The sequence below is a fragment of the Myxocyprinus asiaticus genome, chromosome 33 (assembly GCF_019703515.2).
Source record: "Myxocyprinus asiaticus isolate MX2 ecotype Aquarium Trade chromosome 33, UBuf_Myxa_2, whole genome shotgun sequence".
Classification (NCBI taxonomy): Eukaryota; Metazoa; Chordata; class Actinopteri; order Cypriniformes; family Catostomidae; genus Myxocyprinus; species Myxocyprinus asiaticus.
This window is the reverse complement of record NC_059376.1, coordinates 38,022,370-38,039,443: the sequence shown is the minus strand read 5'-3', so window position 1 is coordinate 38,039,443 and position 17,074 is coordinate 38,022,370. Positions and strand designations below refer to the sequence as shown.

At 37.0% G+C, this 17,074-nt stretch overlaps 1 protein-coding gene across 1 annotated transcript in view; it reads right to left on the bottom strand.

Annotated features, from left to right (window-relative positions):
• Nucleotides 1-17,074, bottom strand: part of LOC127423915 (plexin A3-like) — a 228,008-nt gene that overhangs the window by 197,712 nt on the left and 13,222 nt on the right. The window contains exons 2-3 of the mRNA XM_051668599.1: nucleotides 11,875-13,164; nucleotides 4,052-4,234 (exon numbers count right to left, since the gene is read on the bottom strand). Coding sequence (XP_051524559.1) covers nucleotides 4,052-4,234; nucleotides 11,875-13,062 — 1,371 coding nt within the window. The 5' untranslated portion in view covers nucleotides 13,063-13,164. The remainder of the gene's footprint in view (nucleotides 1-4,051; nucleotides 4,235-11,874; nucleotides 13,165-17,074) is intronic.

Below are 17,074 nucleotides of genomic sequence, written 5' to 3'. Positions count from 1 at the left end.
TATGGCTAATGGTGATTTATCGCCCATTCACATATCATGATTCATTTAATTACTCAATCTTTTTATTTTAGTTTTATTGTTTGCAGTTACCTCCACATCATTGAGGGATTATTGGAATTTGTGATGAGGGGAATCAATAACATAGTTCTTATGAAATGTATGCAGTAAGCCATACACACAAACTTAACCATGCAAACACACGTTCAAATATACTAAAATTTTATTGAGCAAGCGTTACTTTTTTTTTCACTATGACAGTGGTGATCATAACGGATTTGTTACAAACATTCTGCAGTCACTGCCAATCAGATAGACATAATTAATAGCAAACTTAATCTCAAACATACATACAAACTTGCGCACATACGTATGCTCAAATATAAATGTATGCTCAAATGAACACTCGAACGCTCAAACATGCCTCACACGTAAACGAATGCTCAGACGTAAATGTAGGCTTCACCAAACTTATTCAAGCAAATCTTATCCATATCACTACGGTGGTGGAATTCAAACAAAATTGCTAAAACAGTTGGCCAAAATTACTTACTAAGTTAATCATACAAACATACATACAACTTTCGTTCATAAGTACACTCCGAAGTATGCATATCCTCACATATAAACGTACACTGAAATGTAAAATGTACACACAGACGTGCTCAAACGTACACTGAAACGTGCTTCAAACTTAAAATGTACACTCAAATGTAACTTAAACTTAATTTAAAATGCAAATGTCTGCTCAAACATAAGCATACCCTCAAACGCAAACATATGTTCAAACGTACGCTCCAATGTACACTCACAAGTACATGTACGCTCACACGTAAACGTATGACCAAACTTAAATGTACATTCAAACGTACGCATAACCAACCACACACTTAAACACAAACATACGTTCACGTGTAAATGTACACTGAAATGTAAAATGTACACTCAGACACCTGCTCAAACGTACACTCAAACGCAAATGTGCGCTCAAACTTAAATGTACACTCAAATGTACGCTTAAACAACCACACACTCAAACGCAAACATACCCTCAAGCGTACGCGGAAACGCAAAGGTACACTCAAAACAGGGGTGGGCAATATGACCAAAATCTTATATCACGATAACAATATATATCACGATATAGTTCAATTTTCCTAATACAATTGTATTAGATATTAAGCCATGTCGCAATTCGTAATTGAGTAATCCAGTCAGTGAATTAAATACTTTATAAATTAAAACTACTTCATCTTATATATTTGCAAGTTGACAAACATAGTAAAAGTAAAAAATAAATAAATAAATAAATGCCACATTTCAGTCTGATGATGTGCACTAATCATGCAATCATGTACTTCTTCCTCTTTTTATTAGTATAATTAACTTTTCTCAAGAAACTTCTCAAAGCAATGCAACAAAGAACAACATAATAACATATAAATAAAAAATTATCCATAAATAAACACTTAATTAGGCTCTTAGTGTTTTTAGTAATCTATATAAGGAAAATATAAAATATCTGAAGGAAAATATGGTATGGATGGTTTGTTTCCTGATATCAAACATCATTCGAACTGAATTTTAGAAAGGGTTTTGATGTGCATTTTAAAAACCCACATGACATTGATTAAAACCAGAATGAGTAGCGGGTGTGATCTGAGCTCTGTGGTCACTGGAGCACAAATGAAGGGAATGGGATCCCTTCAACACTCGCACGCACTTGCGTGTTTCAAATTGCGCGTCCGTGCAACACTCGCACAAAACACAGCTGCACGTGTTTGGAAGGGAGGCATGTTTGGAGCGAGGGATGAGTTTCATTGAATTTGCTTTGACGGTTGCTCAAGAGAAATTTCGGGCCTCAGAAGCGGATTCAGTGACATTTTCTTGTGTTCTAGACGTGCTTTTTATCTAATGACAAGTGCAGCTGTCAGTGAAAAACCATGTATTTCATCATTTCTCTCAGTCTCATGAGAAGCCCTGACCATTGATAGACACGTGCACATGGATATTTACATATATCGACATACACAATGTACAAACCTTGCAAATCGCTGTTTCTGCTCGGTATCACGTTTTCTAAAGCCAAACCATTTCCACACCACGGAAGATGCACTTTTTCCTTCATGATCTCCTCTTATCTTCTCATTCAAATGAATTTGAGGAAGGAGCAGTCGCTCCGCCATCCTCCATTTATACGACAGAGTGTGTAATGCGTTTGTGTTATGAAGGGCTGCCTCCAACCAAAGATTTTCCTAGTCAACTAGTAGGAGTTAGTTTAAGCCATTAGTCGACTGGTCGCACGTTTATGATATTAATTTAATTACTTAAATATATATTTTTGGGGGGGCATCAGAAATTGGTTTGAGTTCCAGGGCTGAGAAAGAATATTATAAGTAACATTGCTAACACTGTTCTACATTACAGAGAAATACTAAACCGTAATAGTGAGCCTTTAAAACATCAATTTTACAAGCGCACGCACGAAGCGAGCCACAGCGACACTGGCAAAAGCGGTAATGATTCTGAATGTGCCAGAAAAACCAGCAAGGAGACTGTCTGAACATTTTGTTAATTTATAAAGAGAAATGCAGATTAAGTTAAATATGCAGTAAGTGAGGTACTAATTTAGCTTCCCCACGAACACTTGGATAAGCCTAATCTATCTAATGTTAGACCGAGCAGCCATGCTAAGTGGCTAACGTTAGGCTACTTACATGTTTTAAATGATAAAGCCATGTTTGAGGTCGATGAATATTAGGCGAACATTTGCCTGCAGAGTTTGTACGTCACCTACTTGGGGTCATCCTTTACCCTCTCGAAATGATCCCACACTTTGGATTTCCTGCCTGACATAATTAATTACCGCATAGACCAACCGTGTAAACGATCAGGTCTGTCTGTCACTGACTGCGTGACTTCGCCACTTCCTGTGGAGTTTTTTTTTCTGCGACCAACCAAAACTTGGTCGACCAAGACTCTTCTCATCGACTAACGTTTGGTCGACTATTAGGGGCAGCTCTAGTGTTATATGCCGTACGCATTTTTAATGTGGCAATTTTGCGTTACCGCGATAGAGACGATAATCCAAAATGTATACCAGTTGGCACATTTCTACTGGTTTATCATGTCTACCAGTATATTGCCAACACCTAACTCAAACATAAGAAATTGCTTAACCACATACGTAAGCACAAAAGCAAATGCATGTTAAAACGCAAACGTACGCTCAAACGTACATTAAAATGCAAATGTACACTCAAACATAAGTATACCCTCAAACGCAAACGTATGTTCAAAGTACGCTCCAATGTACACACAAGTATATGTATGCTCACACGTAAATGTACGATCAAACTTAAATGTACACTCAAACGTGCGCTTAACCAACCACACACTTAAAACGCAAACATACGCTCAAGTGTAAATGTACACTGAAATGTAAAATGTACACTCAGACACTTGCTCAAACATACACTCAAATGCAAACATATGCTAAAACTTAAAATGTACACTCAAACGTACGCTTAAACAACCACACACTCAAAAGCAAACGTACACGAAAATGTACGCTCAAACATAAGCACATGCTCAAACACAAATGTAAGCTCAAATGCATGTTGAAATGCAAATGTACGCTCAAACATAAGCATACTCTCAAACGCAAATGTACGCTCCAACGTCCCCTCATACATAAATGTAGGCTCACACATAAATGCATGATCAAACTTAAATGTACGCTTAAACATGTGGAAACGCAAACGTATACTCAAACATAAGCATACGCTCAAACACAAACATACGCTAAAGCGTAAATGCATGCACAAACACAAACTTACACTCAAACGTACATTAAAATGCAAATGTACGCTCAAAAATAAACATACCCTCAAACGCAAACATACGCTCCACCTCACTCACAAACTCTAGCTACTCTTATCAATATTACTTTAGCTTACCAATGTAAACAAAAGCTTCTACGTTAACTCATTCTCTCTTTGAACACAATTATTGTCAGATATAGTTGATAAGACACAGATTAGATAGTTCTTACCTTTTTAAGGTGGCCACTGCGTGTTCCCACAAACACCACCGAATGATCGCCATACGTGTACGTGGCCACAGATGCCATACCGTCAGTGCGATCGTCAAACAGAGGAGTGCCTTCAATGACCCTGAGCCCCCCGAGTGGCTGATTCAGAACCAGGCCACAGAAATCATCACCAATCGGCTTGGGCTACAGGACGAAACAAGAAATAAAAGCATAAATAGTTAATATTCATAAGAATTTGGGAGGGAATAAATACAATCAGAAGGAATATTCCGGGTTCAATACAAGTTCAGCTCAATCAACAGCATTTGTGGCATAATACTGATTACCACAAAAAATAATTTTGACTCATTCCTCCTTTTCTTTAAAAAAAAAAAAAAAAAGCAAAAATCTTGGTTCCAGTGAGGCACTTACAATGGAAGTGAATGGGGGCCAATTTTTGAACGTTAAAATACTCACTTTTTCAAAGGTATAGCCACAAGACAAAAGATATGCGTGTTTTTGAGTGATAAAATCACTTACTAACCTTTTCTGGGTGAAGTTATAGTCAATTTTACAACATACCCTTACCATGATGATGTAATGTCAACAAACCCTAAAACGATGGTAAAAATGACCTTTTAACAACTTTACAGCTCAAATAATACATAAACCCTCCAAAAATTGTCCCCATTTACTTCCATTGTAAATGCCTCACTGTAACCTCAATTTTTGCTTCTTTTTTAAAAAAAAAAGGAGGGACGAGTCGAAATGACTTTTTGTGGTAATCAACATTATGCCATAAATGCTGTCGATTGAGCTGAACTTGTATTGAACCCGGAACATTTCTTTGAAAAAATAGTGTTAGGGGGTGTTCACACAGCACACAATCTTGAGTTACAAAACAGCTAGACGGAGAGCAACAGAATTGTACAGAAGGCGCATTTATAATCGGATTTCCTCCCATACACCACTGCTATTATGAACAAGAACATTCAATACCAAAGATGCTAATCCCACCCCAAATTCATTAGATTTTTTTTATTGTTTTTAAAACTGCAACTGTTGAGTGTGAAAACTATTTTAACCTGACACTACATCTTAAAAACGTGTTCATGGTGCAAAAAAAAAAAAAAAAAAAAAGAAAAACACGCATACAGAACGCAAGAACGTATCCTGTGCAAATTGCCTTTTAGACGCATTTTAAAAATAAGGCCTCATTCGTGAAACGCAAGCAGAGCGAATTTGTTTAAACTGTTTTTAAAATAAATAAATAAATAAATATCTTATGTCAAATGATACATTACAATAGATTTATGGAAGATTTACACAAAATTGTTCTGTTCAGGGCCTGGGTACCTCAGCAAGTAAAGACGCTGACTACCACACCTGGAGTCGCAAGTTCGAATCCAGGGTGTGCCGAGTGACTCCAGCCAGGCTTCCATAGCAACCAATTGGCCCGGTTGCTAGGGTGGGTAGTCACGTTGGGTTAACCTCCTCGTGGTTGCTATAATGTGGTTCTTGCTCTCGGTGGGGCGCGTGGTGAGTTGTGCGTGGATGCCGCGAAGAACTGCGTGAAGCCTCCACACGCACTAGGTCTCCGCGGTAATGCGCTCAAAAAGCCATGTGATAAGATGCGTGGATTGAAGGTCTCAGACCCGGAGGCAACTGAGATTCGTTCTCAGCCACCCGGACTGAGATGAGTCACTACGCCACCACCAGGACCTAAAAAAAATAATTTCTGCTCATGTTTCATAAATGAGGCCCGATGTATTTACCTAAATGATCTAAAAAAAAAAAATTATATTAACTGATGGTAATAGGTTACCAACAAATGAAAAAATATATATATATGTACACAAACAAGCAATTATTCTGAACAAGTAGCAATAGCTTTCTCCAGTTGTCTCACAGTAGACTGAGACAGGAAGTGCCAGCTAATAGATCGGGCAGAGCAAAGCCACCCAAACAGGGGCTGCAAAAACAAGCTCGGGAGGATTAAACCGGGGGTTGATGCTCACCAACCGGTGAGACATGACATCATCCTGCAATCTGCCTCACCATCAGAGCTTTATCACTTTAGACGTGCTCTCTACCGAAAGAGATACAATTTACCCTCTGATGTCTCTGAAAAGCATTATTTCAGTGGGTTTTAATGGGTGTCCACTGACACAAAGGAGAAAAAATACAAGAAAATACCAGTATGTCATTTTCTTCAGGGAAATGTCAGAAGAGTTATTCAAAAATCAATTGCGTTAGCTAACATCTGCAGCATATCAATCGGGCTAATAATGATGTCATCGAGCACCTACCAAGTCTCTGGTTCATCCTCGAGATGAACTATTGACTCATTACCGAGTTCTCAGAGCTCTACGGCACACACAGAGCTCTGTAATCTTGGCTTCCTCTGGACTCCAACCGCACACAAAAATCCGTTCACCTCTATAAAGTGCAGGGAGAGGTCAGCCTACCCTTCCAAATGAATGACATCAGCTTGTGCAGAAAGCTGTTTAGGCTGAGCCGCCACGTCGGATTTACCACACCAGCTATCAAGGCAAAAAAAGGTAATTTGTGGTGGTAATGATAAACAATGTAGGGATGGGTCACGATGGTTGGCTAGTCTTCCAACAACTAACTAGTTGAATAATAAGTCAACTAATCTATCTAGACGCAGCATAAATGCAATCCAATATTAGTTCTAACTATACAATAAATATAAATACAAACAAAAAGATAACATTTAAAAAATTATAATAATAATAAATGTATAAATGGGTGTTTCTTCAACTTCGGACACTTTCATGTCCCAGGGGTTAATTTTTATTAGAACAAACTAGGCCTGGGACATTTAACGCATTCATTTCTGCGATTACCGTTTTTTGTTTAACGTGTTTTTTTTACTTCCTGAAACTTAACGCGATTGGAGAAAGGTGTCTCGAGTTGTTCCTGGCATTTTTGGGGCCTTTAACAACAAGTGAGGGAGCCTTTTTCACCAGGTGTGGGGTAAAAGACCCCTTGCAACCTTTAAAAAAAAAAAAATAATGATTCAAAACAACATTGTTGTTTTTTCTTTTCACACAAATGACGTTGCTAAATCAATATTCAATAAAAAGAAATGTATTTCTTGAATCTTGATACATTTTGTGACCAGAAAAAAAAAAGCTAATTTTCCTTAAAGTGTGCCTTTAGCCCCACTGTAAAATGTGTCGAATTAACTAATTGTCTAATAAAAATAAAAAAACACTTTAACACATACATATTTCAATAATTAAAATAAATGATGACTAACCAATTTCTTGCAAGTTTACTGAGACAAAGTATGAAGTAAATATATTTACAATGATATTTTTTAATGTTTGTTGTAATATATCATGCACCGTGATTTATAGCAATTAATCGCGACTAATCACAGAAAACTGTGTAATTAATTTGTTTTAAAAAAATGTAATCAATTCACAGCCTTAAAACAAACAGATTTCATTTTTTTTATAAATGACTGCCACATTAAAACTGACTTAGAAACTTTTTACCAGGCCTTCATTAATTTTTGTTAGTTTTCAAATGCCTTTTATGTATACATTTTATTGTTCAGCCTTGTACCAGACACGAACTTTCAATATTAAACTATGAAAAACTATTTTAAAAAAATAATAATAATAATAAATTATGACTAACCAATTTCTTGCAAGTTAAGACAAAGTATAAATTAAATAAATTTATAATGATATTTTTTTTTAAAGTTTGTTGTAATATATCATGTACCATGATTTAATTGCAATTAATCACACAAAACGGTGCGATTTTTTAAATTATCGATTCACAGCCCTAAAACTTCAACTTTTGTATGTTTGTTAAATGGCTGTCACATTAAAACTAATTTAGAAAATTTTTACCAGGCCTTCATTTATTTTTGTTAGTAAAAAATGCATAAAAATGCCTTTATGTATAAATTGTATTGTTTTATCCTGGTCTCAGACACAGGCTTTCAATATTGAACTATGTTAAACAATTTAAAAAATAAACATCATTGCATGTTTAAAACTAAATTAACTAAACAAAGAGTGGAGGAAAAAAAAAGTGATTTCTACACATTTTTAATGTGTCCCACAGTTGTGGTGTCGTTTCCAACACACCAAATAACTTTGCCCCTAATAAAATTCTTTTTTTTCCAAGTTATTGTACTTGTTAACCAAGTGCACAAAATGAAGAGCATGCATAAGGTGCAAAATTACGTGATGTTTGAGGAAAACAAAGAAAATTAAGATAAATATCTCTTGTGAGCAGAGTATTTCTATTGGTCGTCATTAGGCCAAATTATTATTAGGCGCTAAATTATGCAAAAAGTGTGAAAATATTATTTAATTGTATATATTTAAGATAAATAAAATGTTAGCTATGAAATTATCCTTATCAATACAAAGGAGTTTGCCATTTTATTTAAAAAAAAACATTCAAAATCATTCGGTTCCGGAATTTTTATAAGGAAGCTCTAGCAACAACCCAATTTTTTGTGTCACCTTCTGCCCAAATTCTTGAGAGCGTGCTGTTGAATGATGATTGAGCCTGTGGAACTGCTTGTGTCTGTGCATGTGTATAAAGGGTAAATGTATTAAACGAAGCAAGAGCTTGTGGCAGGCACGCACACTCTTATTATAACTCTGAGGTCCGTTGCCGTGCATGAGAATAAGTTAATAATACCCCGGCAGCCACAGAGCTGGAATCAGAAGCAGATTTGCATCAGTCATGGGGAACCCTGTTGTTGCTCATAAAAACAACCACACTCCTACCAAAAGGAATCGGGTCATCGGCACTCGCCATCTTCGGCCCATCTGCTCGGGCTGGGTGTTGTGCCATTATTCTCAGCAGAATTACAGTCATGGACACAAATCATGCTCTCTAAAATTTGCCAGTTTATTGTGCTGCTGAAATATGTTGCTACTGTAGCGTGCCAAGATCTTAGTTCACAAGTCACTCCAAAAGCACTTCATCAAATGATGTGCTCTTACTAATGTGTTTTCTAATTATCTGTAAAATTCCTTTATGCTTAACACTCAGAAATACAGTGGATTATTAGTGATAGTTCACCTAAAAATGAAAATGCTCTCATCATTTACTCACGCTCACGACATCCCAGATGTGGATGACTTTCTTTCTTCCGCAGAACACAAACAAAGATTTGTAGAAGAATATTTCAGCTCTGTAGGTCCATTCAATGAAAGTGAATTGTGGTCAGAAATTTGACAATCCAAAAAGCAAATAAGGGCAGCATAAAAGTAATCCATAAGACTTCAGTGGTTAAATCCATGTCTTCAGAAGCGATATGATAGGTGTGAGTGAAAAACAGATCAATGTTTATGTCCTTTTTTTTTTTTTTTTTTTTTTACTGTAAATCTACACTTACACCAGCCCTCCCACGAGTGTTCACGAGAGGACAGAGTTCTTCTGTTTTTTAGTGATTCACAATCTTCGTGCACACCGCCATATTTGTGCAGATTCTGGAATTACAGTTTGAAACAAATGATTGACTATTGATTTGATTTCTTCATCTCTATGGATTGGTTTACTTATTCTCAGCCACATGCTTAAGTGAATAACAGTGTGCGGAAATTCCCCTCATTATGAACGCAGAATGCAGGAATGATTAAAATTGTGAGCAATACCCAGAATCCTGCGGCAAATTTCCAGCCCTGATTACCTAATGTTTACTTTATGTGTACTAATGTTTAGAACTCATTATTTTCGAGCCATTTGTTGTTAAACGTACATTTCCCCATTATTTGGTATTTGATGACTTCACCTCTTAATCCACCTCAGCGCATCCCGTAATGCTCAAACAGCTCTGTTGCTGTTTTAAGCGTCTCTTCTATTCATGTACAAAAAAATTTAAGACCCCCGCAAATGCTATTTAAGACTTCTTGTATTTCATTTAAGATGTTTAAGACTTTTTAAGGTCTTAAATATTCAAAAGTGAATTTAAGACTTTTTAAGAACCCACAGGTACCCTGGATAAAGCAAAGGAAAAGAATAAATAAATCATGTTTGCACAACAGCCCAATAGATGGTGATATGCACAAAAAATGCGAATCACCAAAAAACAAAAGAACACTCGTGAATGTGCATAGGAGGACTGTTTAAAGTAGATTTATAGTAAAATAAAAAATAAAAAAAATACTTAAAAATGTATCTGTTTCACACCTGCACCTATCATATGGATTTTGAAGACGTGGATTAAACCACGGGAATCGAATATGGATTACATATCATATACAAAACAGCTAGACAGAGCTGAGATATTTTTCTAAAAATCTTAATTTGTGTTCAGCAGAATTAAGAAAATCATACACATCTGGGATGACATTAGGGTAAGTAAATTCAAGAATACAAATTTTTGAGTGAACTATTTCTTTAATTAGCCCATGAAATCAAAATTGGTGACATTTAGACTTCATAAAACAAACTTTTAGTAGATGTATGCATTTAAAACATACAGTCTTTCTTTTCTGGTTAATCAGACCAAAAATACTGATGACTTACCTTGCACAGAGGGCTATATACAAATTTATTTCCAATAAAATGCATTTTAAAATGATAATGTCACCTCCTTGTAATACTACCTGCCACTGACCAGAAATGGCAAGTATCAAATCATGGTTCATGGTGGAGATGTAAAAAAAAGCTACTGGCTACTTAAAAAAAAAAAAAAAAAAATGGAAACGCCCTTCAATATGCCCTACCCAAACTTCCTGTTTTAAACATGTCAATACGGGGAAAAAATGTCCTTAAAACATCATTCTTGTACATAGATGATGTCAGAAACCTCTTTAAAAGGTATATGCAATGTGTAAAAGAAGCCTTTGTGTAGCTTCAAGACTAATAAATAAAATAACGACATCATTTTTAGTGATATTCGACATTGCATACTAAATTAGATGAGACAAATATTAAAGATTCATAAATAAAGCATCAAGTGTATTCCGAGGCAAACCATGTGTGGTACACTTGACTGGTTTAAAATGTCAGAGGCGTATTGATTTTGATGTCTAGCCATTACCTTCTTCATCTCTCTCGTAATAAGCAATTGCTTCCCACCCTGTCTGGTCTGAATAGATTTTTCATCAGATACATTACATCAGATTAAGATGTGTAATCATGTGAGACAGTTTCCCCTATACAGGCATTCCTAAAAAGTCTGCAGTCTTTCAGGACCAACAACAAAAAGAAAAAACAGACCACAATACAATTATCCAAGCACAGAAAAGTATAACATTGTTTCTGAAACAAAGTGTCGATGATACACGCTTAATGTGATTTAGCCAACATTCTTTTTGCTCCTGGAACAACATTCCAATCAACCAATCAGATTTTTGGCTAAAGTTCAGGGTTATTTAGGGTTAGGGGGCTTCAAGAACAATCTTGTCAACCTTTCATTTCCCTCTGATTTTAGGGGTTGGTAATGATTATGTTCCCTGTTCAAATAAAATGAGCTTAAAACAGCCTAAGATGGTTTGCTGGTCTTAGCAGGTTTAATTTCATCTAGCTGGTCTCCCTGGCCTGACCATGTGACAAGTGCCCAAACTCCATCTAAAACCAGCGAACAGATCAGCCTGGTCAGACTGGAAGACAAGCAAAAACCATCTTAGGTTGGCTTATGCTGTTTTTTCAAGAAAGGTTGATAGGAGTGTTGTTCCAGCCCCAGTCTCAGCCCTAACCCTAAAATCTGCTTGGTTGACAGGAATTCCAGGACCAACAAGGATATTGATCCAAGAAAACATCCTACTTGGCCAAATCAGTCTTAAAAATATTCATAAATGAAAAGGAACTGAAACTGAATATGAATTTCAACTCACCGTGTTAATACAAGGCAGCTCCTTGTTGAGCAACCACGGTAGCGACAGCTTTCCTTCACCGCGGTAACACGACTTGATCCTCTCTCGCATGGCCAGGTTGATCTGGTGCAATGTGAAGAGGCACAGTACCGTTTCTCTAGGTGGATTAGCCCTATTCTTCTGACCTTGGGAGAAGACCACAAAAAGCACATCCTCGTCCTCAGACAGGCCTAGAGCCTGAGCCAGTATCTTCCCCGGACGGTGCTTGTATGCAGCTTGAACAAGCCGGTATTCCACACCATCCTTGGTGCACCCAAGAGGGAACTCGACATAGGAGTAGAACTCTGTGTCATTGGAGCACATGCGGACGATCTTTGAGGTGAAGAACTTCTCCCCAGTTGCATCCACTTGGGTGAGCTGGGTATCGAGTTGTAAAGTAAGGAAATAAATGTAGGTGCGGCTGGAGAACCCATAAACGTAGTAGATGTCAAACGCTGGATATTGAGACAAGGTGTCTGAAGGTATCTTGATTTGTGAGGACACAAACTCATCTTGGTAGACCAGGCTAAACATATTCACACTCTCCTCATCGGCCACCAATTTACGGCTGGACAGGGTAGGAAAATACTCAGATTTGCCATCAATGGCTGCGCCAATGAAGAGGCGACTACCGCCTTTCTTTTTCTTCTTCAACTCTCCGTCGTCATCCCCCACCACGACTCCAGCCATCCCATCTGGCTCTTTGGCACCCGAGAGGTAGTGTTCTTTGCGATGATGTGGTTCACCAAGCTTGAAGAGATCTTCCAGCCGCAGGAACTGGCACACGCCCTGCCAGATGCTTCCGCAGGCCACCAGACGATTGCCAGCGTAATCAACTAGCAGCAATTTGTTGACGTTGTCCGTGGATTCCAGTTTCTGTGCACAGGCTCGTACGTTAGGGGGCGGATAGCATTTGGCGTTGTCATCCACGGGACCCGTCTGATGTGAACGCAGTTCGGTCAGATTGGCAGAGAGCTTGTAGACTCGGTTTACTGCACCAATGAAAACATCACCAGTCTTGCGGTGCACAGTGAGATGTGTGAGGCTTGTGTCTTTAACTCTGAATGCCCCGTTGACTTCAGGGTTTTCCGTAGGAGTCATTGGAAATGCCCAAGTGTTTGTCCCAGTCAACGCACAGACAAAAAATACTAGCAGCCATAAGAACCCCATGATTCCAAACCTTTTATTTGTAGGGCAGTGGGATGAGATGGGGCTCTTCCCTCAAGTGTATTCCAGGCTTTTTCCGTCTTTTGCCGTCTCAGTGGTTCATGTCTGTGATGGAAGAGAGAAAATGGGGAAAATGCCTAAGTGAGTTTGAAAATGGATTATGCAGGGAAAACAATTTATCTCTAAAAGTTTAATTGCATTAGGGTCAATGACGTGACTCATTTCTTTTTTTTGGGGGGGGGGGGGGTCTGGATCTATTAAGTTTCCAAAAAAAGAAATTAAAAAAGAAATTCACACAAAACAACTCCTTGAATACACCTCAGCTATAATGAACATGCTTTACCTTTCTTAGATCAAAATCTGATATTTTTCTGGGGGATAAAGTTAAAAATGTCTATGTGGTATAACCATTCATTCAACTCATTAAAATCTGAAGAAATACTGGTAAAAGTAGGTCATATTTTATAAAAAGCAGTAAAACTATGTTGTTTTAATGTATTATTAATCTAAAAAAAAAATGTTTTTTGAAACTCAGGCTGTGTAACCAACATGCAGGTAGCCATTTTGCTATCAAGTGACAATTTTTTTTTTTAAATCAATGTTTTTAGACATTTTGACATAATAAAGGGGTACATTCTGTTCAGGTTTACCTGGAGTTACCCTACACTCAAAGAAATCATTTTAAGATTGATGCATTTCAATTTCATAACAAAATTCCATCAAATTGAACTAAGTAATCTTTAATTAAATAAAAAGTAATACTTTAAGTTTTATTCATTTAATTTAGTAAAACATCACACAATTCAATCTGATGGATTTGTGTTATGAAATTAAAATGTGTAAATTAAAAAAAAACATTACGCTAAAATATTTTGTGTAAAAAAAAGAAATTGAAAAAAATTAAAAAATTTATAATCGTGACTCGTTAAATCTTTTTTAATTAAAAAAAAAAACAGCAAAAAAATTATATAAATGTTTTTCAGAAATGAATAAAACCAACATGGACAAAAATACTTTCAAGAAATTGATACAAGTTTTGTTTTTTTTACTAGATTTTTAAAGTATTTCAAATTTTTTTTAATCATTTTGGCCAATCTTATTTGTCAATGAACCATTAAAAGTATAGTTCACTCATAAATGAAAATTATCTTATCAATTTTTCACCCTCATGCCATCCCAGATGTGTATGACTTTCTTTCTTTTGCAGATAACCAACGAAGATTTTTTAGAAGAATACCACAACTTTTTAGGTCTTCACTGTACATCTTGCCATTGCAGTATAGGTAAGATCAAGATTTCAAGCTCTATTTCACTTCCTAGTGCTTGATCATGCACAGAGAATGTGTAATTGAGGCTCAAGTTATGATCGCTATGGAGACTGCTGATGTCATGATTTATAGTGAGTTACATTTTGGTCTGTGCTCACACAAAACAGATTGGATTGCTTTAGAAGATGTGGATTAAACCACTTGAGTCGTATTGATTACTTGTATGCTGCCTTTATGTGCTTTTTGGAGCTTCAGAGTTTTGGTCACCATTCATTTGCATTGTATGGACCTACAGAGCTGAGATATTCTTCTACAAATCTTCATTTGTTTTCTACAGATGAAAGAAAGTCATACAGATTTGGGATGGCATGAGGGTGAGCAAATAATGAGAATTTTCATTTTTGGGTGAACTATTCCTTTAAGCAATGCAGAGAACTTCTTTCAACCCAACGTTCACAACTTCAAAACTTTTGCCCTGCTTGGTCTCCATTTGGGGGCATTAGACTTAGAGCACCTGTGAGCCAGTGCTTGATAGCTGGGTGAGGGGATTTTGGGGTTATGTATTGATTGAATAGCTTCTGTTGGTGGCAAGCCTTGTCGCTCCAACTCCTTTCACTCTATGCTAATAAACCTTTATGGTCATTGCAAGCAATAATCCTGAGCGCATTTGTTAATTAGGAAGCAGTCCTAAACCAGACAGCAACATTCAAGCGCGCAGATTGCCAGGGCAAGCAGCAAGACAGAAAGAACACAAATGAGGCAAGAGGTTTAGCACCATTTTACTCTTCGGAAAGTGGTTCGTAGATCAAACACATTGGTCATTTGTTCAATCACTGGTTTCCCCCCGCTGGGCAGAACAGCAGGAATAAAAGAGGACATTATGGCTTCTGTTGCCTCTCTCTGTTGGTCTATCTTTCTCTCTCTCTCCCTCTCTCTCTAGGGTCAGAAAAGGTGATGCTAAGCACACATGAAGAATGTAGCTTCACTTTGACCACAATTCAGCAGTTTGGGGTTTCAGGTACAGTTTCTCTGCAATTGGCAGCACCTTCCGAGCTTTTCTTAAATTTGTATCTGGGAAACATATGCTTAAGCCACTGCCAAGCCATTTTAATATTGGTTCAAACTTGTTCAATAGGGCTGTGCCGATACAATCATATTTTGATACACAGTGATTGTTTTCCCTTATATTATTGCACTGACACATAGGCCACGTCCAAACTTATATGTTTCCATTTGAAAACACATTAATTTTAATTTGCCTCTCATCCACACTAGGCATTTTCCCCCACCGAAATCGGAGGCTTTCAAAAACTTTCTCCATATGCGCATACTTTGAAAAACAATAACATTAGAAAATTGAAAATAGAGGTTTCAAACTTAAACGGATTAGTGTGGACAGGCCTTAAAGGGGTAGTTTACCCAAAAATAAAACTTGTCTCATCAATTACTCACCCTCATGCCATCCAAGATGTGTATGACTTTCCATCTTGTGCTAAACACAAAAGAGTATCTCAGCTCTGTTGGTCCATTCCATACAAATGAATGGTGACCAGAACTCTGAAGGTCCAAAAAGCATAAAAAGGCAGCATAAAAGTTATTTATACAACTCCTTTGGTTACATCCATATGTTTAGAAGTGATATGATAGGTGTGGGTGAGAAACAGATCAATATTTAAGTCTTCTTTTTTCTATAAATCTCCACCTTTGACCGGCACCGACCAGTAGGTGGGGATATGCACAAAGAATGTGAATCGCCAAAAAAACAAAAGAATGTGAAACTAAAAGTGGAGATTTACTGTAAAAGGACTTAAATATTTATCTGTTTTTTACCCACACCCATCATATCGCTTCTAAAGATATGGATTTAACCACTGGAGACGTAGGGATTACTTTTATGATGCCTTTATGTGCTTTTTGGATATTCTGATTTCTGGTCACCATTCACTTGCATTGTATGGACCTTCTAATGATATGGATTTAACCACTGGAGATGTCTGGATTACTTTTATGATGTCATTATGTGCTTTATGGACATTCTGATTTCTGGTCACCATTCACTTGCATTGTATGGACCAAAAGAGCTGAGATATTCTTCTAAAAATCTTCGTTTGTGTTCAGCAGAAGAAAGAAATTCATACACTCATGCCATCCAAGATGTGCAAGTAAATGATGAGAGAATTTACATTTTTGGGTGAACTACCCCTTTAAAGGGACAGTTCACCCAAAAATGAAAATTCTGTCATTTATGACGTCGATCCGAATCCATTATTTTTTTTTTTTTGTGGAATGCAAAAGGATATGTTAGGCAGAATGACAGCCTCTGTCACCATTCACCTTCACTGTATGGAAAAAAGATGCAATAAAAGTGAATAGTGACTAAGGCTAACATTGTGCTTAACATCTTTTGTGTTCCACAAAAAAAGCAAAAAAAAAAAAAAAAAAACATGGTTTTGAAAAGACATAAGGGTGAGTAAATTATGACTATCCCTTTAAGATTCTTCAATTAATGAAGAAGCACGTTGTTTAAAAGCACAAATTCTCAGTGCAGTCATAATGCTATTCTATGCGCCATACTGGACAAAGAACAAAACGGACCCCACGCACTCATTTATGGTGCAGATTTAATCAGAATCCAATTGTGACATCGTAGTGCATTCAAAATCGAAATGTATCGAATTGTGTATTGTATTGTAAAGTAGTTGTTGGTACCTAGCCCTCCTGTTTAACCTAGTTTCTGATTAAAGTCC